The 23862-nt window shown below is 40.8% G+C and overlaps 5 protein-coding genes and 1 long non-coding RNA gene across 7 annotated transcripts; 3 read left to right on the plus strand and 3 right to left on the minus strand.

Moving 5' to 3' along the window:
* Positions 1–1219: 1219 nt before the first annotated feature.
* LOC125606780 (meiosis-specific protein ASY2-like) lies at positions 1220–5602 on the minus strand. The gene is made up of 4 exons (XM_048775659.1): positions 3603–5602; positions 3403–3537; positions 2452–3323; positions 1220–2380 (listed from the first exon to the last, which is right to left on the minus strand). The coding sequence occupies exons 1-4, from the start codon at positions 4561–4563 to the stop codon at positions 1220–1222; spliced, it is 3129 nt and encodes a 1042-aa protein (XP_048631616.1). The 5' UTR covers positions 4564–5602.
* A 32-nt stretch (positions 5603–5634) lies between these two features.
* On the plus strand, positions 5635–9841 carry LOC125606786 (sodium/hydrogen exchanger 1-like). Its single transcript, XM_048775664.1, has 14 exons — positions 5635–5692; positions 6086–6432; positions 6517–6635; positions 7103–7200; positions 7327–7386; positions 7474–7520; positions 7610–7804; positions 7895–7941; positions 8036–8102; positions 8179–8279; positions 8361–8601; positions 8677–8739; positions 9072–9155; positions 9236–9841. Exons 2-14 carry the CDS (start codon positions 6259–6261, stop codon positions 9566–9568), a joined length of 1629 nt encoding a protein of 542 aa, XP_048631621.1. The 5' UTR covers positions 5635–5692; positions 6086–6258; the 3' UTR covers positions 9569–9841.
* LOC125606789 lies at positions 9574–10407 on the minus strand. Its single transcript, XR_007338026.1, has 2 exons — positions 10286–10407; positions 9574–10083 (listed from the first exon to the last, which is right to left on the minus strand). It is a non-coding gene; the product is annotated as an uncharacterized LOC125606789 (long non-coding RNA).
* On the plus strand, positions 9939–11010 carry LOC125606788 (acyl carrier protein 5, chloroplastic-like). The gene is made up of 4 exons (XM_048775666.1): positions 9939–10075; positions 10288–10404; positions 10497–10619; positions 10711–11010. Exons 1-4 carry the CDS (start codon positions 10028–10030, stop codon positions 10837–10839), a joined length of 417 nt encoding a protein of 138 aa, XP_048631623.1. The 5' UTR covers positions 9939–10027; the 3' UTR covers positions 10840–11010.
* On the minus strand, positions 10919–14007 carry LOC125606787 (protein CANDIDATE G-PROTEIN COUPLED RECEPTOR 8-like). The gene is made up of 7 exons (XM_048775665.1): positions 13672–14007; positions 12647–12838; positions 12458–12531; positions 11679–11767; positions 11467–11569; positions 11287–11368; positions 10919–11213 (listed from the first exon to the last, which is right to left on the minus strand). The coding sequence occupies exons 1-7, from the start codon at positions 13951–13953 to the stop codon at positions 11136–11138; spliced, it is 900 nt and encodes a 299-aa protein (XP_048631622.1). The 5' UTR covers positions 13954–14007; the 3' UTR covers positions 10919–11135.
* Positions 14008–16416: 2409 nt separating this feature from the next.
* Positions 16417–21016, plus strand: LOC125606790 (restin homolog). Of its 2 annotated transcripts, XM_048775667.1 has the most exons (5): positions 16418–16716; positions 16979–19343; positions 19493–20071; positions 20171–20334; positions 20422–21016. In XM_048775667.1, the coding sequence occupies exons 2-5, from the start codon at positions 17015–17017 to the stop codon at positions 20794–20796; spliced, it is 3447 nt and encodes a 1148-aa protein (XP_048631624.1). In that variant the 5' UTR covers positions 16418–16716; positions 16979–17014; the 3' UTR covers positions 20797–21016. The 2 variants fall into 2 exon arrangements, with proteins under 2 accessions (XP_048631625.1, XP_048631624.1); XM_048775668.1 differs by having other exon boundaries at positions 16417–19343.
* The last annotated feature ends 2846 nt before the right edge of the window (positions 21017–23862 follow it).

The raw sequence follows: 23862 nt of genomic DNA on the forward strand, positions 1-23862 counted from the left end.
CCCTCGATGAGATAGAAGAACGGAGAGATCAAGCCCTACTGCGCATCCAGAATTACCAACATCAGATTGAGAGCTACTATAACAAAAAGGTCCGAGCCCGACCTTTAGAACTCGGTGATCTCGTCATGCGCAAAGTGTTTGAAAACACTAAAGAGCTTAACGCCGGTAAACTCGGCGCCAGGTGGGAAGGACCATACAAAATCATCAAAGTTGTTAAACCTGGCGTATACCGACTCCAAACCTCGCGCGGAGAAGAAGTCCCGCGATCATGGAACTCAATGCATCTTCGACGTTTCTACTCGTAGAAGTATCACCCTAAAAAAAAAAAAAAAAAAAAAAAAAAAAAAAAAAAAAAAACCGAGTAGATGCACCCCCGTGGTCACTTCTACTCGACCGAGTAAATGCGCCATCAACAGTCACTTTTACTCGGGAGAAAAACGAACTACGAATGGCTTGATCCTCAACCGAGGTACGTAGGCAGCCTTAACAGGTCCAGCTGTAACAAAAAAAACAGAGTAGATGCACCCCCGTGGTCACTTCTACTCGACCGAGTAAATGCGCCATCAACAGTCACTTTTACTCGGGAAAAACGAACTACGAATGGCTTGATCCTCAACCGAGGTACGTAGGCAGCCTTAACAGGTCCAGCTGTAACAAAACCAAAGTCGAAACCTTGCCTAGGTCTCAATTGAACAAACAATGACTTTCACATCATGATTCCCGTGCCTCCAGCAGAGGATACGCGGACACTCACGCTCCCTTTCTCGCAGCTATGTCCTGATCAGACACTTGGCTCCAGGACCTTAACAGTCACGGTTCACCTATGCCCAAGCATTGAACCGACTAAACAAGAGTGAATCTCTGCCTTTTCTCGACTAACGAGTAACGGCTTAGCTACCCGATTGCTTAATTGTCACTGAGGAAACGGACGGAAGGACCTTTCACTCTCATACTCAATTCTTTGTTATCGACTTTTGGACAACTCCAAATCGAAACATGATGATAGCCGAGTAAAACCAACTACCGGTTCATCACTTGTCTATTTGCAACAATTAAGGATATGAAAATCTTATGTTTCAAAACACAACAGATTAATGAAAATGCTTAAGAGTTGCAAATACTGACAAGTAACACAAAATGGAAAGAGTTTTAAAAAGTACAACAACAAGGTCTATCAAGACCACCGATGAAAGCATCCTAAATATAACATACAACAAGATCAGACCACAACATCTTGGTCGTCTCTACTCGGGTCGAGCGCTTCGGTCGTTTCCCGTTCAACGACTTGATCACCAAGGCCTTCAACCGGAGCAGGAGGGTCGGAAACTGGCAGGATCGGGTCCACCTCTTCAGCAAGCGCCGGCGATGACCTGGTCTCCTCCTCGCCCACTTCGTCCCCTTCTCGCTCCTCAGATGAAGAAACTAAGACCGGATCTTCAGCGGCTACATCCCCCGTGTCTGTTTGAATCGCGTCCCCGGTCTCCTCGGGTTCGCTCCCGTCAAGGCGCTCCTCGACGGTATTTCCTTCGGGAACGACGGTACGCTCCGATAAAGCAGAAGTAATGTCAACCATCGGCTCATCGATCGGATCTTCAGTCGCCTCGCGGGAAGTGATCAACTGGGAGGCAGACTCGTGGCCAATCAGACCAACATTAGATCCATACGGGTCAAGTACCCCCATAAGCTCTTCATTCACAAATCGAGAAGGAAGGTTGAGAGGAGAGAGAGCAAAGTCATCATCAGAGAACGGCTCGAGGTAAAGATTGGCGACTTCAGCTTCATACATCTTCTCCTGCTCCGAGAAGATGTTAATCATACTCGGCGGAATCGCCACCCCGCTATCTCTAATCATCTCGAGGCACTTTTTGGTTCCTGAAGCCTGCCCGTACAGGTTCTTGGCCTTCTCTCGCGCCATGACGCGATCCAGATAGCCCTTCACTTTACCTATACAGCGAGTAGACTTGTCCGCCATAGCCGTCTGGACCTTGATCCTCTCACGGGTGACCTCCTGAACCCTAGAATCCCTCAGACGTTGCCTCTCTTTGACCAGCGTCCCGACGACAGCGTCCCTCTCTTCCTCGAGTTCAGCCTTCTCCTTCTCGAGGGAAGCGACCAATCGCTCTAAGCGGGTTTTCTCGCGGAGAGCGTCCTTCTTCGCAAGACGGTCAGACTTCAGCTTGTCCTCCAACTCCTCAAATTTAACTCGGAGGACCTCTTTCTCTTTGGCCGCTTTGTCGCCGGCCTTTTTGTTCTCAGCGCGTAACCTCTCGATTACGCTCAATCTTGTCCGTGCGAGTTTATCCGAGGCGCCCAGCTGGACCATCGTCTGCTTCAGGGTGCTATCGTACTTCTCCACGAGGTAATTCACGCTCCCGTCGCTCTGCGTGAAGCATTAAAAACTTAGAAAAATTTTAGGGAAGAAAAAGGGAAATAGGAGAAAAGCGAGTTTACCCGTCTGCCCGCCATAGCCGCGTCAATATACTCCTTTTTGAAGTATAAGTCCTCGACCGGCGGCAACTCCTTGGTCCCACCACGGATCTGGCGAGTCAGTTCAGCACACCGAAGTGGATTCAGGACCAACGGAGTCGCCTCATCGTAAAGGAACTCTACGCGGTCCGGAAAGCGAACTCCTCCTCCCGTCTTCCGCGGAAGCGAACCTCCGCTTCCCGCACCGGTCTCCCTCGCAGAAGACGAAGGGGCTCCCTTACTCGACGGAGATTCACCCCGAGATCCATCTCCGACTTCGGTAGCCGTTTCTCCACTTCTGGAAGGAATCTCGGGAGCTGAAGTCCCATCGTCTTCCGCGGCTTTCTTCTTCGATTTCTTCTTGGGACGCTCCTCAGGCGATCCCCGAGTAGAACCGGCTGGATCGTCTTTTTCCGCATCATCATCCCTTGCGGCAGCTGAGGTTTCCCTAGCCTCAACAGAAGCCTCCTCGCGAGACCTTTTCTTGCTCCCTTTTTTCTTCTTCTTCTTAGCCGCGGCTTCAGTGACATTGGCAGAAGATGGCGCCACTTCCAAAGGGACACTCCCGTCCTTGGCTTTGGCCTTGTTGACCTTGTTGGTTTTCTTCTTTGGGGAACTCTGAGCTGGCGGCTCGGAGTTCGCATCTCCGTCTACGGGAACAGGCCTGGCCTCCGAGGCGCCGGCAGAAGACGGTGTCGTCGAGAGCATTTGAAGTTTCCCTTTTAACAAAGCACTCAAGTCGGGAACTCCCTCCATTTTTCTAGCTTGGTTAAGAAGTTTCTGCTGCTTCCGAGTAAATAGGGAAAGACGTGATCGGCGGGGACCGAGTACACAAGGAAGTCTCGATTCCCAATCAACTATATAAGAAAGAGAAATCAGATACGAAGACTACAGAAAGATTCAAGAGCATCTCTCTAATGTAAACAGCCACTTTACCTCTGGCGATCCTAGCTTGTTGTCGACGTATCCACTCCCGACTAAGATCCGGCCACCTGAGATGACTGTGCGTCGCGATCAGTTGAGCGGTTTCAAAGAACTTCTCGGGATAGGCGATCGTATTGGGATGACGAACTGCGAAAGAAAAAGGGAACATCAGAACCGTCGATCAGAATACGAGTAAACAGACAAATCTCTACCAAGTTGCTGATTCCATAAAACGCGATAATCGTCCCCCGGCGGCTCCTCGAAGGCATGCTCGTCGGACTTAACGAAGAAATATGCGCGTTGCCAATCCTGCGTCTTGTTGGGATGACCGGTCAAAACGTTGTAACTCGCTCTCATCTTTACCGAGAAGATCCCGTTAGGCTCCGCCTTCGTAAAAGTTAGCTCCTCAAATACTCTCACGCTCATCGAAACATCCATCTCCGCGGCCATAACCATCAACATGACGGCTATGCGCAGCGACCCGTTCAGCAGCTGGGAAATGGCGATATCCCGACGAAACGCGTAAGACGTGATTAGTCTGGGGATTGGGAACCAGAGCTTCGTCTGATCCTTGAAGTAGGATTCATACACGCATTGGTAACCAACCGGTGGCGACCACGGCCGCTGTTCAGCCGAAGGAATAATGAAGGTGACTCCGGCGCCACCACACTCTCTCAGCAATCTCTTCACGGTCTCGTGGGAAGAGCAGGAACCGAAAACGTTTCCCCATGATTGAACTCGCGGGTCGCGTAACGCTTCGGGAGGCAGCGAAGGTAGTTCTTCGAAAATCCCGCCAGGGTGATAAATCACAGGACGGCAGTCTACTTCGTCGAACGGAACACTTCTCGGGGCGGGAAGACGGTCTGACTGGTCGATGCGACCCCTTCGATGAGCCCGTCTCCTAGGCCTTACGACAAGGCTAGGCGCTTCAGAACCACTCGCCTCCCTATCCTCGTTCACAACGTTTTCTTCGGCTTCTTCGCGAAATTGTCTGTGGGCGTCAGCGACCAGAAGACGCTGGGAAAGGCTCATATTCTCCGTATCCCGCAGAGCATCACGATGGATTATGTCGAAATCCTCCAACGGACTCCCGTCTGCATCCCTAGCCGGGCTTGGCGAGGTAGCTATGTCTTTCCCTTTTTCTTCGCGCGATAGCCGATTCCCTGGAGCCATATCCTTTCTACTCGGGGGAACGACTAAACTAGCTAGACCACTAGCAAAAAAACCCTACGCTACGGAAGGCTTATCTAGAGAGAGAAAATAAAAGTAGAGAGAAGGGAGAGAAAGTGGAGTACCTGAGCTTGCAGAGAAGAATGACGAAAGCGAAGGAGAGACGCCTATTTATAGCAAAAACGAGGCGCACCCTTCGAAGCGTCATCATTAGGTCTACAAAGGCCTAAATGGGCTTCAAAGGCCGCCTAAATGCCCAAAAACCTACTCGCGACGGTTCGGTTTCTCGCCCAAACCGGCTTTCAATCAAGAAACCGGACCAAAATTAATCTCCGGTTCTGGCCCGAACCAACTCAACAGAGTTAACCATCCAAAGACCGCTTGGGCTCTTCATTCGAGGAGTTTACCTCCCGAGTAAAGCATAACGCATCGTGAGAAGACACAACACGGAGCGACCAGATGCGGTACGCGACTAAAACCACACACCGATAAAACGAGCCATCGTCAACATTAGGTCCTATTATATGAACGAACCCGACCCACAAATTCACTGAGACCGACAAGCCGCTCACAAGTGAACTGGGGGGGGACTTATTGTAGGAGATGGATTACATCCCTCCACAAGGCCCATCATATAACAGGCCCTAGCCCGACAAGGTCGATCGAGCTTAGTCGGCTTAGCGGCTAGAAACGTCAGCTCGACCCTAGAGTATTTTAAGCCGGTCAGCTGAGCCGATCAGCTATACTCGGCTCGGACGAAATAGTATCGAGGCCCACATACTCGGCCTTTGGGCGACAAGGCCCAAAGGATAGGCGCGATTAGGGCATCACGCGCGAGGGTACTATAAGAGAGGAGGAGGAGACAACGAGAGTGAGGACTCTTGGACAAATCACACACTAAGCGGCTAGATTTAGGGTTTCCTAATCATCTCTTTGATCTTGTCGTTTAAACCTCTGATCTTGTCTCCTTACCTTTGATCAGTCTTGTAACTCATTGTTTTGATTCTGATAAAAACGTCTTTAGTCACCCCATTTTCTAAGTTCTTCGTTCTAATCAACCGAATCCTGTACAAACAAGGCTTTAGCTTCGGAGCTTCGAAAAATTCAGTTTCGATCTCGAAAACGCAATCAGGTAAGCAATTCGTACTATTTTTGAAGTTGTGTGTTTGTTGCTAGGAAACACAAAAAATAAAAAATAAAAATCAGGGCTTTCAACCTTATTCGTGTCATGCTTAGATGGGTTCTTACTAAAAATGGAAACTTTTGGCATACCCGTTAATAGATTAGCCTTTCTTGAACACCCTTTACGTTTTTTTTAGTAATGATTTTAATGTATAAAAGAAGCTCTGCTCAAAGCTGATTCATTATTACAGCTTCACTGATCTCTGCTTGTGGTCTCACCTCTGTTTCTTCCTTGTCTAAACAAGCTTGTTCTTTTCTATTTTCTTAATAAATTATGAGTAGTATACAGAGGAAGATGATAATCTATTTCATTACACTAACACCTTTCTTACTGTTACTACAGGACTTTGTTTCAAAGGACAGCACGAAAAGACACAAGATTTTCCGGTTTTGCTGATCCATATCTGAATCTTGGACTTGTGTCTGTTCATGTCTGTGGATAACCTTTGTTGTGTACTTGATCGGCGTTAGTAATCTGGGAGTGCAAAAAGAAGTTGGTGGATCTATATCTATAAGATGATACCACTTTTGGATTCTTTGTTATCTAAAATGCCCTCATTGTCTGCCTCTGATCACGCCTCTGTGGTTTCCCTCAATCTCTTTGTTGCACTTCTTTGTGCTTGTATTGTCCTTGGCCATCTTTTGGAGGAGAACCGATGGATGAACGAATCCATCACCGCCTTATTGATTGTAAGTGTTACACTGCGTATATATATATATATATATATATGATTCATTAAAACTTCAGGTAGCTGAATGACGTTTTGGTTGCAGGGGCTGGCTACTGGTGTTGTCATTTTGTTGATTAGTAATGGCAAAAGCTCACATCTTCTGGTCTTCAGTGAAGATCTTTTCTTCATTTATCTTTTGCCACCCATTATATTCAATGCTGGGTCAGTTTCTTTTGCATCCATTTTAATCTTTTTAATAATATATGAATTTTCTTTGGTATGGTTTTGTGCTATAGAAGAAGATTTTTCTGATTGGTATATGAATAACTAACACGAGAATTACTCAAAAAGATACTTTACAACAAAATTAGTTTTAGAGAAACAGGCACTATGTGATTCTTAGGTGGTATAAGTAGAAAACTTAACAGGTGTTAATTAGAAAGTTTAGGTTCTGATCCTATATGAACACATGTCATACATCAACTTTTGTAGAACTTGTGTTTGTCGAAAAGGGAGAGAGCTTCATGTGTTTGGTGAACTAGTTAGATTTTATTCACGTGCACGTTGGTGGTCCTACCTTTGTCCTTGTCAATGTCATGGATTTACTCTTTTCAGCTTCATTTTCCCTAAGCCCTTTCCAGATATTTCTCAGAGTGATAACTTTATTCTCATTGTTGTGTCTGTTTCAGGTTTCAAGTGAAAAAGAAACAGTTTTTCCGCAACTTCGTGACTATTATGCTTTTTGGTGCTATTGGAACTGTTGTCTCTTGCACTGTCATAACACTAGGTAACCTTACTTCCCATTTCGTTAGGCTGAAGTGCCGTTGAAAGCTGCTTACGGATTAGATCCTGTTGATCATCAGTCTCTTTTGTTGCTGTATATCTAGTGATTGTTTGGTGGTGTGTGAAACAGGTGTAACGCAGTTCTTTAAGAAACTGGATATTGGGACCTTTGACTTGGGTGATTATCTTGGTAACATCTCTGAACCAATGGCTTTGCTTTAACAGTTTTCACTCCAGGGGACTTAAGTTTGTTTCTTGTTTGTGTTTTGATTCGCAGCAATCGGTGCTATATTTGCTGCAACAGATTCCGTGTGCACACTTCAGGTAATGTGTTTTCTCCTAGAAAGTACTTACAAACACATAAACAAAGTGGACCAATTAGTTCTTGTTTCCTCTTGTGTTTGTGATTATAGGTTCTGAACCAAGATGAGACACCTTTGCTTTACAGTCTTGTATTCGGAGAAGGTGTTGTGAATGACGCCACATCAGTTGTAGTCTTCAACGCGATTCAGAGCTTTGACCTCACTCACCTTAACCATGAAGCTGCTTTTCGACTTCTTGGGAACTTTTTCTATCTGTTTCTCCTCAGCACCTTGCTTGGTGTTGCGGTAAGTCCATTTTCTTCTTCTCTACCATTCTTTCTTGTGGCTGCTATTTGCATGCTCTTGTGTTCACACCCTTCTTGATTCATTTTGCAGACCGGTCTGATAAGTGCATATATCATCAAAAAGCTATATTTTGGAAGGTAAACATTCAGCTTAATATATGTGACTGTTTATTTTATTTTATTTCTCCATGTTTGGTCTAAAGTAGATGTCCCCTCACATGGCATGTCTCAGACACTCCACTGACCGAGAGGTTGCCCTCATGATGCTTATGGCCTATCTTTCTTATATGCTTGCTGAGGTTAGATTCTAGTTCCAAACACGAGTTGCATTCAAAGACAAAAGTATACTCATCTTTTATTGTTTTGGGGTTGCAGCTTTTCGACTTGAGTGGTATTCTCACTGTGTTCTTCTGTGGTATTGTGATGTCTCATTACACCTGGCACAACGTCACCGAGAGCTCAAGAATCACTACCAAGTATGAAAGCCTCCACTCAGTTCAAAACACTTCGTAGTGTACCCTCTCAGTGCTTATTTGATTGCGTTTTACATGGCACAGGCACGCCTTTGCAACACTGTCGTTTCTTGCGGAGACGTTTATTTTCTTGTATGTGGGAATGGATGCTTTGGACATTGACAAGTGGAGATCCGTGAGTGACAGTCCGGGAACATCGGTGGCAGTGAGCTCAATCCTAATAGGTTTGCTCATGCTTGGAAGAGCAGCATTCGTCTTTCCGTTATCGTTTCTTTCAAACTTAGCAAAGAAGAACCAAAGCGAAAAAATCGACTTCAAGATGCAAGTATGAATCCTTCCTACTTGATACTAATGGATTCAAATAACTCTTCTGAATCTCATTTGTTTATATCTCCTCCAGGTTGTGATTTGGTGGTCTGGTCTCATGAGAGGTGCTGTATCAATGGCTCTTGCATACAACAAGGTATAAGTTTTATTTATTTACTTACTCTCTATATTAGAGTTGTTGTATTCAAATGTGTATAGCCCGGTTTACTATAAACCGAGTATAATTAACCTGGCTTTGATACCATGTTACAGACGAATATCACTCTTATCAAATGTGAGAAAAGTCTGTTATTCATCTCTTAACAGAATCAGTTACATAAACCTCCTTTTATATAAACATAGCCATGTTAATTAGACTCGGTTTATAGTAAACCGGAGACTACACATTTGAATACAACAACTCTAATACTCTATGAAGCTTTCAGTGACACAAATCATGAGCTAACACTTGCTTGCTTCACATTGCAGTTTACAAGGGCTGGGAAAACGGATTTGCGAGGGAATGCAATCATGATCACCAGTACTATAACCGTCTGTCTCTTTAGCACCGTGGTAAGATATCTCTAGATGTTAACATACATCCTTAATTTCATTTGGTTTAAATATGATTCTCTGGAACTGTTTGTTTACAGGTGTTTGGTATGTTGACAAAACCGCTAATAAGATTCCTGTTGCCGCACCAGAAAGCGACCACTAGCTTTTTATCCGATGGCAACACCCCAAAGTCCATCCAGATCCCTTTGATAGACCAAGACTCGTTCATTGAGTTTGCAGGGAACCACAACGTGCCTAGGCCAGACAGTATACGTGGCTTCTTGACACGGCCCACTAGGACAGTGCATTACTACTGGAGACAGTTTGATGACTCCTTCATGAGGCCTGTCTTTGGAGGCCGTGGCTTTGTCCCCTTTGTCCCTGGCTCTCCGACTGAGAGAGACCCTCCTACTGATCTCAGTAGAGCTTGAGAGAAGTGTGTGTGATTGTAAGTATGTAATTTATTTATTTGTAATATTGTTTGTGAGGACAGAGAGCTGAGCTGTCCCTACGTTTTGAGAGCAGTAAGCAAACTCTTTGAAAGGGTTATGATTGCAATGTATATATTCGATGTATTTGTTTACTTGTTAAGATGGAACAAAACTATACATTTGTTAATGTGTGTTTGGAACGGTTTCGAACTTGACCGGACCGGTTTGGAACGGTTTAGTTCGATTTGGAATAAAAAGAAGAAGGCTTTTCTTTGTTGTCTGAATAACGAGCACTACAAGAGCCCAACCAAATCAATGATTGCATTAATACGTTGTCGTTTCTGCTGGACCAACTTTGTATAAATACGTCCCAATAGTACTCAGCTACCACTGCATTCACACTCCCTTGTACAATCCGCCATCTCTCTCTCTTGATCAGATCAGGCCTGAAGATCGATAATGGCTACAAGTTTCAGCTTCTCAATCTCTATGCAAGCTCGTGTCTCGGTACGTCTCTCTTCTTTTTCCTCCTCTTGTCGTTTTCACGTTATAACTTGTAACACACACAATGGTGTCACGTTTTTTGATACTATGATCAATCAGACAACACTTGCATTTGAATCTGTCAATGACTTGAATCACAAATCTCTAGCTTATAGAGTTGTACTTATAGTCTTGAAACTCCATCGTTGTTGCTTCTTGGTCGCTGAACTAAACAGGCTACAACAACAAGATTCTGTCTTCAGAAACCGGCTTCCATTTTCCATAATGGAAAGACTAATCTCTCATTCAGTCAAAGACATCCCATCCCTGCTCGCCTGGCAATCTCTTGTGCAGTACGTCACCTTTCATTGAGTTCTTGAGCCTGTTTTGATCTTTGCATTACAGAGACTTGATAATGTAACGTGAGGTCTTTATGTGGTTCAAGGTCAAGCAAGAGACGGTGGAGAAAGTGTCTGAGATTGTGAAGAAGCAATTGTCTCTCGCCGAGGATCAAAAAGTCACAGCCAGAACCAAGTTTACCGAACTTGGAGCTGATTCTCTTGACACGGTATCCACCAAACCAAACTGCTCTATCCTTTTGTCTTATGTCATAACTCATTGCTCCATCATGAACAAACTCTTGTCTCTGGGAGTTGCAGGTGGAGATAGTAATGGGTTTGGAGGAAGAGTTCGGGATAACAATGGCGGAAGAAAGAGCAAAGGAGATTGCAACAGTCCAACACGCTGCTGAACTCATTGAAGAACTCATCCAACAGAAAACCGCTTAAATGTGCCTCTGTTCTTGTCTTTTCTCATCATATGCTTATATGTCTTTGCCCTAGTGGTTTATTGTGTCAATCTTTGGACTACTACTACAAAAGCTTTCTTTTAGATTATTCAGTTTGAGAAACAAAGGACCTTGATGTTACATGTTTTATTCAAGAGTACAAACGCACACATACTACAGTCTCATAACGCACAACTGAAAACTAAAGCCTTGAAAAAAGCGGCAATACCTTGACTCCTACGAGATTGTACCAAACTTCTATTCACAGTTTCGGAAGATGAAGAAGCTACACTAGTCCTATTCCCAATCAGCATCGAAAAAGCCAGCATCCTTCATCTCTGAGTAGTATACATTCTCCAAGTTTAGATCTTCTTCCTGCAGCAAAAACCATTCACATGAGAAAGAGAGCAATAGAGAAGATGAATGAATGGGATGATGAGTTTTTTACCTGGAAAAAATCTGCGAGAAAAGTAATGTAAAGAAGAGGAAGGTATAAGGCGTGGTAGCAGACACTCATGACCCCATACAACCTGCATTCATTTTTGAGTTTTTAGTTTCCCTTTGGTGTTATAGGGCTGGTAAAAGCAAGACGGTGTTCTCTGTTAGCATGGTAATAGATAGGTTTTACCAGAATCCAAAATGAGCGCCGTTTGCAGAAAACGCAGATGCAATTAGGTAGAGTCCATACAAGGCGAACATGATGGTTATGTACTTGTAAAAGGCAGGCCTTGCTGTCAAAATAAGAAGATGAGAAGGATGAGAAATAAAAGAAGAAGCCAGTGAAGGCTATTATGGCCTTATGGGCTAGTGAAGATGTAAGCGTCTGATGAAGTAACTTACCAGGTAATCTTTCTCTCCAGCTAGAGTTGTACATCAAAAATATCATCCCATAAACGCCAGTGAGTAAAAGCTTGTGAATGACCCATAATCTAAGCAGCCCCGGGACCGGGACGGGGACCGGAAACTGGGACGGGAGCGGGGACGGGAAACGTCAAACTTAAAATTTGTAGATACGGGTACGTCATAGAAACGGCGACTATATTATAAGAAAATATAAAAATATCCATAAGTCTGAAACATAAATTTTAACAGAAGCAAGAAGAAGGTAAAGAAAATGCTTACGTGTTTTGTTGCTTGTGATATAAACAACAAAGAGACAAGAAGGGAAGGAAAGTGCTTATGTGTTCTGTTGCTGATATATCAGCAGAGAGAGAATGGTCGGGACTTTAGTTTCAAAGAGAAAGAAGAAGATGGATGTGCAAGAGAGTGAGAGTGGAAGAATCGAAGAGACATAGACTATTACTTTTTTTAATTACAACTTTTGATCTTTTCAAAATTAATAGAATAAACACATTAAACATTTAAAACATATATGGTTTAATTTTTTACACTTTTTATAACACAAAAATTCATGGATACGTCTTTTTTTTTTGCAGAAACGTTTCCGGAACGTCTCCTTCTCTGCCCAAGCCCGTACCCGACGATTCTTGACGTCCCGGGTTCACCTCACACATATTGGGGACGTTTCCTATGCGTACCCGAGACGTCCCCGTCCCCCCGACGAACCCGATACGTGAGACGGCACCAAGTTGGAGTACCCGTGCAACCTAGCCCATAATCCCCATTTGTACTTTTGTACATTCTCATTGTTGTCAATGAACAACGACACACCAAATCCAAAGACGTAAATCGCCTGCAATGAGTGTAATAACCAGAAGGATTAACGAAATGACACAACCAACTTCAGCCATAACAACTCTAAACTTGGTAAGATTTCAGAAGGTATAAGAGTAGACAAGATGTGATACCTTGAGAAGCAAATCGAGAGCTATAACAAACCCCGAGATTAGGAAAGTTCTAGTTAACGCTTCTGCTCCGCTTGCATAGTTTCCCTGGAAAAGAAACGCCACCAAGCTTACTTCCAAGAACAGCATTCCAGATGTTGTGAACAAAGTCAACAGATTCCACGCTACTTCCTTCCCAGGGGAGCATTCCCAACCCTATAGCATGCAAAATAATCAAATTAACCAAACAGGAGTAAACACCATACACATGATATAACCAAATCACAAACTGTGCGTATAAGATTTACTAGCAAATGTTACTAATCCAGTTACTATTAAATGATTACATGTATGACTCCACTTATGATCTTCCTAACAAACACCAATCCAGTTACTATCAAATGAATACATGCATATTCCTTCCAAGTAGTAGAATTAAATCAAAAGCTCAATGGATACACAAGATGACAGCATAGAACATATATGATCATCCCAATTACTATCAAATGATTACAGGTATATTCCTTCAAAGTAGTACACTTTTCATCTTATGATCAGTGCCCAAGAACAGCTCAAGACCAAAAAGTTTCTAAATTTGTGTCTCACCAACCTTAAAATAGTCGTTATAGTCCAATTCAATCAAAGGTCTGGTCTTTTCATTCAATTACAGTTATGATCTTCCTAACAAACATCAATCCAAATACTATCATTTTATGCTAAGACCAGTGCCCATGAACAGCTCAAGACCAAAAAGTTTCTAAATTTGAGTTTCACCAAACCTAAAACAGTCTTTAAACAAGGTAGTCCAATTCAATCAAAGTTCTGGTCTTTTCAATTACTTACAGTTATGATCATCCTAACAAACATCAATCCAAATACTATCAAATGATCACATGCTATTCTTCAAAGTAGTACACTTTCATCCCAAGACCAGTGCCCATGAACAAACAGCTCAAGACCAAAAAAGTTTCTAAATTTGAATTTCACCAATCTTATCCAATTCAATCAAAGTTTCGATCTTTTTCACTACCCAACAACTGAATTCGAACCTGGAGGCAGCACCAAGCAAGATTGAGCAAGCTAACGAGCCAGAGAGAGGCGTAGTAACCGATCATGATGAAAGATCTCCGATTCGAGAGCTTGGAGAAGCTCTTCCTCGCCTCGTAAGCTAAGTAACCCACGAAGAAGAGAGAAGCAGCGACGAGAAGCGTGTTGTGTAGAAACCCATGGCACCTATCGACCCATCCGCCGCCGTAGCCTTTGGCGGTTGAATTAGGGTTTAGCTGTGTAATCAGAGAAGGAGACAGCGGTAGTTCCTCGAGGAATCGCATCTCATCAATGGGTGTGAGTGGTTTTGGTAATTTGGTGGAATCTTGGATGTGATTGCAACTTATAATTGGTTTTTGACCAGAGAGCGAAACAATGAGGTTTAAATTGGAACATTATGATAGTTATTGGGCATTAACGTAATTATGAAAACATAGAGGAGTAATATGACAGGGAGCCTCTTTGTAGCAAATAAGACATTGAGGAATACACAGCAAGTGACGTGAGGTGCAAGTAGCATGAAAAGTGTGATTTACATACTATTTTGTATATAAATCTCCTCTTCTTTTGGATAGCATTTTCAAAAATACAATACACTTCTTGACCTTGGTAACAATCTACATCCCCAGGAGCTTGTAAAGCTTGAGATTGCAGATACGAGATGCCATAACTCTCTTCTATGTATATTTTCATATCTACACTAATATGGTTTGGGATGTTTAGAGGTAGTATACTATATGATCAGTTTGCCACTTCCCTTTATACAATAGCATTTTCTAATCAGATAACTTAACAACATTACTCTACTTCAATGATGGTACACTTTATCCTAGACACAAATCAATGAAAATTAGGATTGACTAATGACGACTAGGTTACCTCGTGATGCCAGTGATTTTATATGTAAATGTTTTTTTTTCTTTGTCTACACACCACATTCATTATAAGGCTTTTTATTCTACTTTTGAAAGAAAATTTTGTATAGTGATCATAATTTAATAGAAACTGTACATGAGGCTTGAACTATGCATGTGATGTGACTATGCATGAGCTATGCTGCACCAGAGAACTCATTCAAACGATAATTCAAACAAAAACATAATTTGACTTAAAAGCCAACTAAGTCAAGTACATGCAAGTGATATGTTCACTGCAGGCTCTGGATGTGTCTTGGAATTTTCCAGTTTTCATGTATAAATGGTTTTCACTTCTGACAGGTGCCAAAGAGTTTCACTCGTTCTCATTTTATAGTTTTTTAATTGTTTCTGTAATTTATTTTTCAAACATATATATATATATATATCCGTTGTAGAAATTAAGTGTACTTTCAGAAAAAAATTATACATGGTAATTTATTAAAAAGATAGCTTTGAATTTATGAAGGGCTTTGGAGGAGGAAGCAATAGAGTATGGAGCCTACCTTATAATGTTTGCTAAGACATGTGAACATTCGAAGCTTGGAACCATATGATGTAAGACATAAATGTCAAAACGTGAGGAAAGATAAATTCATACATACACGTACAAAAAAACTCATTTAGACAATAATGTGGGGGAATAATAGACATATTATGTGACATTAATATATGTCCACTTCAACATGTGCTTTGTATTATTCGGCCAAACATTCTCTTTGCTGCTATATATCGTCGACCCTTATTAGCTCCTCTTGTTTGTTTGTTTTTTGGTAAATCATTAGCTCCTCTTGTTGAGCATTTTTTTTGTTCGTATCTAGAGCTAGTTATACATTTTTCATTATAACATAGATTATTGATTTTAGCACTTGGTAATTATGTTGTAATATGAAAAAACCGTTATATAAACGAATTTATAACAACAAATTATACTCTCTTATAAAATTTTAAATGAAATTGTTCTATTTGCAATATGCTAAATTTTTGTAAATTAATTTTTAATAGTTTGCATAAATGATAATAAATCAGATTTCCTACAATGATGAAGAACGTTAATAGATTATAGTCAAACTTGAGGTTAATTAAATGTACTTTCATGACTAAATCAATTTTTTGTAAATTAATTTTCAATAATTTTCACAAATGATAAGAACTATAATGATGAAGAGCTTTAATAATTTTTTAGTTAAACTTGAGGCTAATTAAGTAGACTTTTATGACTAAATCACTGATTTAAAAATGTCAGGTATGTTTTCTGTATATAAGAGGTTTATAATATTGCATTGCTATGATTACTCTCATTTTATTCTTAAAGCCATATTAAATACGTGTATATTTTTTGTCTTTTAGTGTTAAACATAGATAATATGGAAAAAAATTCAAGGAAAAAGCCATTCTCAAAAAAATTGAATGTTCATCATTCCAACTTTGTTCAATAAAAACTCTTAACAGTTCCCAAGGTGTGTAAAGTGAACATGATGACATAACATACCACATAGTCACATACCACATTATTAATTGGGACATTAGTATTCTCTTGCTCACTTAGTAATTGGAAATAAAAGTCATTTATATGTAAAAGAGTTTATATATCGTTATCATAATTCACTACATGCTCTAGTTTTGGGTTTTGAAACAAAGGAAAGCTTGTCGTGATCTGATTTTACTAGAAGATCAGCATGGTCGACCGATTTGATATTAGAGAAGCATGCATGTTATGATTGTTACTTATCAATATGACGTGTCAGGAAAAAAATATTTATCCTACATTTAATTAATATGATGATTAATAAATTAAAAAAATATATATTGGTTAACTTAAAATATCTAAGGAAAATGGTTATGTGTAGGTGGCCAAAAAACCCAAATATAATTAACTGCTGCTGGTTTAATCGATGAATAAAGTTCATTTATTCTTTGTCAATATGGTTTAGTAGAATCGAACCGATAAATTAAAAGCAGAGATTATTCGGTTTAGCTCACACATACACTTTCTCTAATAATTAAAAAAAGGAAAAATTTAATCTGAACGTGTATAATTACGCTCTCTCTCTGTCAAAAGTTGTAAGAGAAGAAGAAGAAAAGACACACAGTCGTTGATGCTGCTCGTCTTCTTCGTTCAACTAATAAAAGGTCTCTCCTTTCTCTTCACTCTTCTCAGATGCTTGAATGTTTGATACAATTTCTCTTCCCATTGTTTGTTCAAACTCGTTTTTTTGGACTAAAGTTGTTTCCTTTTTAACTCATTTTCACTAACCCTTCTCTGTTTTGTTCAGATACTTCGCCATTTGTGTTGCTTCCGCTTCTCTCTTTATCAAGTTCAGAGCTTTGGTTGAGATTTGGCTTGTAGGGTTTGTTCGGTTCTCGTCTGATTTTTTTTTTTTTGCTATTTTAGGAAACTCTTCCGTGGGTTTGAAGAAAGGGTAAAGCCATGAAGGGGATTAAGGAGGAGAACGTGGTGAACGAGTTTAGGGTGAGGGGTGAGTGTCTGCATAGCGCGTTGGACAAGGTTAACGCTCATGCTTCCGACGTGCTTCTCTTCAGTGTTCAGTGGAAAGACTTGAATGAGTATCTGGAATCAGTCAAAGGTAAATTAAAGGAGAGGTTCAGGGAGTTAGAGTCCAAGGAGGTTGAGTTGAAAGGTCAAAGCTTTGCACTTGAGGAGAGGGCTAAAGTGGTTGAAGAAGCTGAAGCTAAGGTTGCTGATTTGGAGATGAAATCTGATGGGATTCGGATGGATGTTGAAGCAATGAAGAAAGAGCTTAACTTTTTTACTAAACAGGTTGAAGTTTCTGTAGGCGAGTCTAACGCGGAGGAAGCGAGACTGTCTCAGCTTAGGAGATTGGTGGAAGAGTGTGAGGAAGAGAGAATGTTGAAGGAGAGTCAGCTTGGTTTGAAAGGTGAAGAGCTAGCAAAGTTGGAGACTGATATTGAGAGGTGTTGTGCTGAGGTCAGCGCAGAGATGGAGAGATTGCGTGGAGCTCAAATTCACAGGAGACAGTTAGATGAGGAAGTTGAGAGGAAGACGAAAGATCTCGCATTGGTTCAGAGCAAGCTTGAGGAATGTGAGAAGATGTTTGAGACAAGGTCCTCAGAGCTGGTTGAGACTCAGGATGAGCTTGAATGTAAGCGAGAAGATTTAGGACAGTTGGAAGCTGAGCTTGAAAGGCATCGCGTTAAGGTCATCACAGAGAAGGATCATTGGGAGAGGACGCGAGATCACGGTAGAGAACTGGAAGAGGAGATATCAAGAAAGAAGAAAGAGCTTGAATCGGTGATAGAACAACTAGATTCCAAACAGAAGCTGCTTGAGACACAGTCATCTGAACTTGTCTCTAAGGAGAAAGAGTTTGAAGCTCTTAGTCTGGACATTGGATTGAGTGAGCAGAAGGTCATGTCCCTAAATAACGACATGAAGGAGATTTGCCAACGAGTGGAATCAAAAGGCAAGGAGCTGGAGAAGGTTCAAAGGCTAATTAAGGAAAGGAGTGTGCATTGTGAGTCACTCAAGCTGTTGATTGAGGAACGCAGTGAAGAACTTGATTCTAAAGTGAAGCAACATGATGAGATAACAGATGATATTCGGAAGTTATCCTTGGAGATTGTCTTTAAAGAGAAGACACTGAAAAGAGCTGAAGTTTTTATCCAGCAGCTCTCTGAGAAACAAGATTCGGCAGAGGAAAAACTGGATTCGACTAGAAGAGATCTGGCAAGTTGCATTGACGAACATGAGTCAATGGAGAGAGACCTTATCTCTGTGAAGGATATATATAGAGAGTGCCTCGAAGATCTGGAGATCAAGGAGAAGGAGTTGAAGTGTGTAGAATCAATACTCACTGAGAGAAATAAACAAGTTGAGGAACGAGAGAAGATGATGCAACATTTGAATAGCTCCATTGAGAAACTTATGGGACAGCTCAAGTTGAAACAAGAAGAGGTTTGTTCAATCAAAAAGACCATCAAGGAATGCTCCCGTGAGTTGAAGGCTAAGAGGAAACACCGTGATAAGGTTCAAAGCACACTTACTGATCTTATTGCTGAGCTCAAGTCAACAGAAAGCCAACTTAGCTCTGTCAAACAAAAGATTCAAGACAGCTTGAAAGACTTTCAAGGGCTTGAACTGAAAGAGAAAGAGCTTAGTGCTCGGGAGGCAAGGATTGATCACAAGGCTCAGCAACTGATATCAACAGAACAGAAGTTGCCAAAATCCTCTAAGAAAACTGAGCTGAAAGCAAAGAAACAAGGCAACACGGTTCAACAAGCTGACCTTGTACGAGACGCTAACGTACGCGACGAGAAAACTTTGCAGTTACTCTTACGTGGGCATCTGAAGAAACGTGATCAGCTTCATCTCGACGTCTTGTCTTCTATTAAAAGATCTTCTGACCCGGCAAAGCTTGTGTTAGAGACAGTAAATGGGCTCTACGCAGCTCACCAAAGGACAGAAGCTACAAATCTTGATCCAAAGAGTGTTCAAAGGAGTAGCATCTGCTTGCTAGAATGCTTGATGGATATGTCACCAAACCCCACAGCTGAAGTACAAGGAGAAGCTTTCAAGTTTGCCACTGAATGGAAGAACATAACTCTGGTTGAGGCAGAGAATCCAGTGGAGGTGTTGGAGTTTCTAAACTTTCTTGCTGCATTCAGTTTCGCATATGCTTTTGATGCTGACCAAGTCCAAAGTCTTTTTGATGTTGACTTCCTTTGCAAATATGGTCTCAGTCTATGCAAAGCTCTTGGAGTATCAGCTCTAGCACCTGGTATGTTCTCGTACTAATGTCTCAAAAATCAATGTGTGTTGTCGTTAAATTATTCTTCAAACCTGGTCTCATATGTGATACTGCTACAAGCAAAACACTATCAAGCTCTATTTTAATCTTGTCATTGTTATTGAATTTTTTTTTTGCAGTCAACAATAATGTGCTATCATTGGAAGATAAGCCTGAGCAGCAGCCCCGTGAAGCACCAGTCATCAATAGTAGTGATCCATGCTCCTTGGATGTCCAACAAAGCATAGCTTCACCTCATTTGCCTGATGAAGATTCTCTTAGGGACATTGAGGACTCAACTTCTTTTTCACCGAATGAAGTCTCAACTAAACTTCGAATGCTTAAATATCCAGGCAGGTTTGTTCTAACTTGTCTCGATGATGCACTCATTGGCGCTCGTAGGAGAGGGGAATTGAGTTTAGCAGAGCCTATAGTCAAGACTTTTGTTCCCCTTCTGGAGGAGCTGGCACGTGGTGTAGTCTCTACTGATGATCCTGGTCTACAGTCTGATGCAACCAAAGTGGCACGTGAATGGGTGAGGATGATGGGAGCTAGTGTTGAAAAGTCAGAGCTTGAGGTTTGGGCTTTTCTGCAATTCATTGTGGCGTTTGGATTGCGGATTCAACCAGATCAAAATTTACAACTCGCCTCGCGTGTTACTCACTTCAAACAGGCTCCAAGACTCTTCCAATCTCTTGGTCTCAGTGATGCCATCCCAAGTAAGTTGAACTTCTACAATGCATTTGTTTCCTTTGTGTGTGTGTTGTGTGTGAGTTTACCACTAATGATTATGCTGTGTACTCTTCATATCTCCACAGATTTTGTCACACAGCTCCTTGACAAAGCCATCTATATTCCGGCAATTCGGTTTATGCTTTACTTCAACGTGACAAACAACTTCTCTCCCCTGGAGTTCTTGAAGGAACAGATCATCAGTCTCAGACGCTCAGCCAAGCAAAAGAGAACAACACATGAATCACAGGTTATAGCTTGCTTTGATCCATCTCTTCTTGTCAAACTCTATATTTGTCATCAATTGTTAAATTTTGTAACCTATGTTGGCTTATAGGCTGACGCTGCTACAATGAGGGACATAATGGAACTCATTGAAGACTTCCAGCTGGAAATTGACATTCCTGTGGCTCTTATCCTCAGATTCATGGTTCCTCGGGACATTCATAACCTTCCAGTTCAGGCTTCAGACACAGTCTTTCAAAGCTCATGCATTGCCACTGATGGCTCAAACCCGAGCCATCCAACAATCTTTGATGCGGCACCAGATCAACCTGTTAACGTGGAAACATATGAAGCTGGTGGTTCAACTGAGTTCCAAGGTCAATCTTCACATCAAGCTGGTTCTAAACGTCCAAGGGTGGTGGAGGATCCTGAGGGTTCTAGACCGGTGATTAGACCTTGCTTCAATCGACCACCAGGATCTGGCTGATTCTAGTTATCTGTATCAAGTTTAAGGCTATAACTAGCTTTGTAGGAAGTAACTAACTAGAAAGATCTTTTGTTTTTTGGGCTTGATAGGTCTCATCTATTGTGGTTAGTAGCTCCATGGTTTCTCTCTTGTATAATACACTTGTATTTTGTTATGGCATTTGGGAGGCAGTTAAGATCTTGAATTTTAATTATTAATGCAACAAAAGCTCTTTTGAATCGTTGTGAATACATTGATGTCGTCTCCTTCATATTATTATGATCTGCAAACCTGAGGCCTGAGGGACTTCTAGACCGGTGATTAGAACTTGAAGTCGTTTGTTGCAAGAGAGTTCAAGACCAGTGACCTTCTAACTCTACTAGACACCTCTTATTGGCTAACTCTGTCCTGATCTTTGTGAGTTTCTAGGGTTGGACAAGGCCATTACAGGTGATGATTCCTTGTTCTTTACTCTCTCTCTCTCTCCCACCATTGTGTAAAGTGAACATGATGACATAACATACCACATTAAGGACATTAGTATTCTCTTGCTCACTATGACATTTAATAGGAAATACAAGTCTTTTATATGTAAAAAAGTTTAAATATCGTTATCATAATGCACATGATATAGTTTTGGGTTTTGAAACAAAAAAAACTTGCTAAGTGAATTGAAGCTAATAAAGATATATTAACTTGATTTTAGTAAAGATCGAAATGGTCGACCAGAATAAATATATTATAAAATTATTAATATTGTAACTTTAATTTTAACTATTTTGTAATTTACATGTATGATTTATTATTGCTTAGGTATAATGGATTTTATTTACTTCTCCAAATCTAACCATAGCATTTTCGTGCTGAAACAAATTAATATTTTGAATTTTTTTTTTGAATTTATGCTTTTGATTTTTGGCATACTAATTTAGATTGTTCATGATATCATTTTTGGATTATACTGAATTATACATATTGCATTAGTTCAGTTTTTCATCTTAAATATGTATATATATATTTTCATAATTTTCTTGTATAATTTGATTTTGTGGATTTATAAATGTAGTAGGAAAAACTGATATGATGATAAGTACAAAAGTTTTATAAATGAACATTATCGATAAAATTTTCAAAACTTATGAACGGATATAAATGTATACAAAATAGTTTTGTTTTGTAAATTACTAAATTCTAAGCAGCTTTATACTTTAGATGTATTGGAAAATGCTGCATGTCATGTCATGTCATGTTTGTTACTTATCTCATATGACATGTCAAAACAAAATAAATTTATACATAATTTAATCAATGCGTTGATTATTAATAAATTTTGTTTGAATCAATACTATTAAAAGGGAATGATTTTGAAAAAATCTACCTATGAAAGTTGTTTGGACATATTACTTTTAAATTTTTTTAGACTTACCATGTATATTATAACAATAATTGACAACCTTTTTTACCCTATACACCCCTTATTATTACTCTAACCATATAAACTGTATACATTATTATTTATACATAACCATTAAAACCGATTGCTAAACCACCCTACCCAAACAAAATACATTACATGAACTAAAACCAAAGCACAACCTATTATAACTGTTACGTTAACGAAATATTCATTTCTCTCACATACTACCATCGACTACAAAACACGTTACATGTAAGACACTACACTACATAGAAGCTTTATACAAGATTTGGGTGTAAGATTATATGATTCAAACACTAAATTTCATTAGTGAACTAATCTTCAAGATTATATGATTCAAACACTAAATTTCATAATTATGAAAAGCAAACAAAACTAAACTCGCGCTTTCAAGCGCGGGTCAAAATCTAGTTTGTTGATTAAATGGTAATGTATAAAGTTTGCTTCTTTGTCAATTTGGCTAAGTAGAAATTGAACCGATTAATAATTACTCTTTCTGTGTCAAAAACTGTAAGCGAAGGAAGAAGAGAAGACACAACACCGTTCGTTGATTCTAGTCGTCGTCTTCGCACAACTAAACAAAAGGTCTCTCCTTTCTCTTCACTCTCCTCAGAAGCTTTACTGACAATACAATTTCTCTTCCCATTGTTGGTTCAAACTCGTTTTCTCGATTAAAGTTGTTTCCTTTTTTAACTCATTCTCACTAACCCATTTTAGGGTTTGTGTTGCTTCTGCTTCTCCCTTTCTCAAGTTTGGAGCTTTGGCTGAGATTTGGCTTGTAGGGTTTGTTATGTTCTCGTCTGATTTGTTTTGCTATTTTTGGAAACTCTTCCGTGGGTTTGAAGAAAGGGTTAAACGATGGAGGAGATCAAGGTGGAGAACGTGGGGAACGAGTGTAGGGTGAGGGGTGAGGGTCTTCGTAAGGCGTTGGACAAGGTTAACGCTCATGCTTCCGACATACTTGTCTTTAATGTTCAGTGGAAAGACTTGAATGAGTATGTGGAATCAGTCCAAGGCAAATTAGAGGAGAGGTTCAGGGAGTTAGAAAGGTCAAAATTAGAGGAGAGGTCCAAGGAGGTTGAGTTGAAAGGTCAAAATTTTGGACTTGAAGAGAGGGTTAAAGTGGTTGAAGAAGCTGAAGCTAAGGTTGCTGATTTGGAGATGAAATCTGATGGGGTTCGGATGGATGTTGAAGCAATGAAGAAAGAGCTTAGCTTTCTCACGGAACAGGTGGAGGTTTCTCTAGGCAAGTCTAATGCAGAGGAAGCGAGACTGTCTCGGCTTAGGCAATTGGTGGAAGAGTGTGAGGAAGAGAGAACGTTGAAGGAGAGTCAGCTTAATGAGATGGTGGAATCTTGGTTTGAAAGGTGAAGAGCTAGCAAAGATGGAGACTGATCTTGAGAAATGCCGTGATGATGTTAGCGCAGAGATGGAGGTTTTGAGTAGAACTCAAACTCACAGGAGAGAGTTGGATGAGGAAGTTGAGAGGAAGACAAAAGATCTCACATTGGTTCAGAAAAAGCTTGCGGAATGTGAGAAGCTGTTTGAAACAAGCCCTCAGAGCTGGTTAAGACTCAGGGTGAGCTTGAATGTAAGCGAGAAGATTTAGGACAGATGGAAGCTGATTTTCAGAGGCATCGCGTTAAGGT

This window comes from Brassica napus, unplaced genomic scaffold (genome assembly GCF_020379485.1).
Source record: "Brassica napus cultivar Da-Ae unplaced genomic scaffold, Da-Ae ScsIHWf_974;HRSCAF=1374, whole genome shotgun sequence".
Lineage (NCBI taxonomy): Eukaryota > Viridiplantae > Streptophyta > Magnoliopsida > Brassicales > Brassicaceae > Brassica > Brassica napus.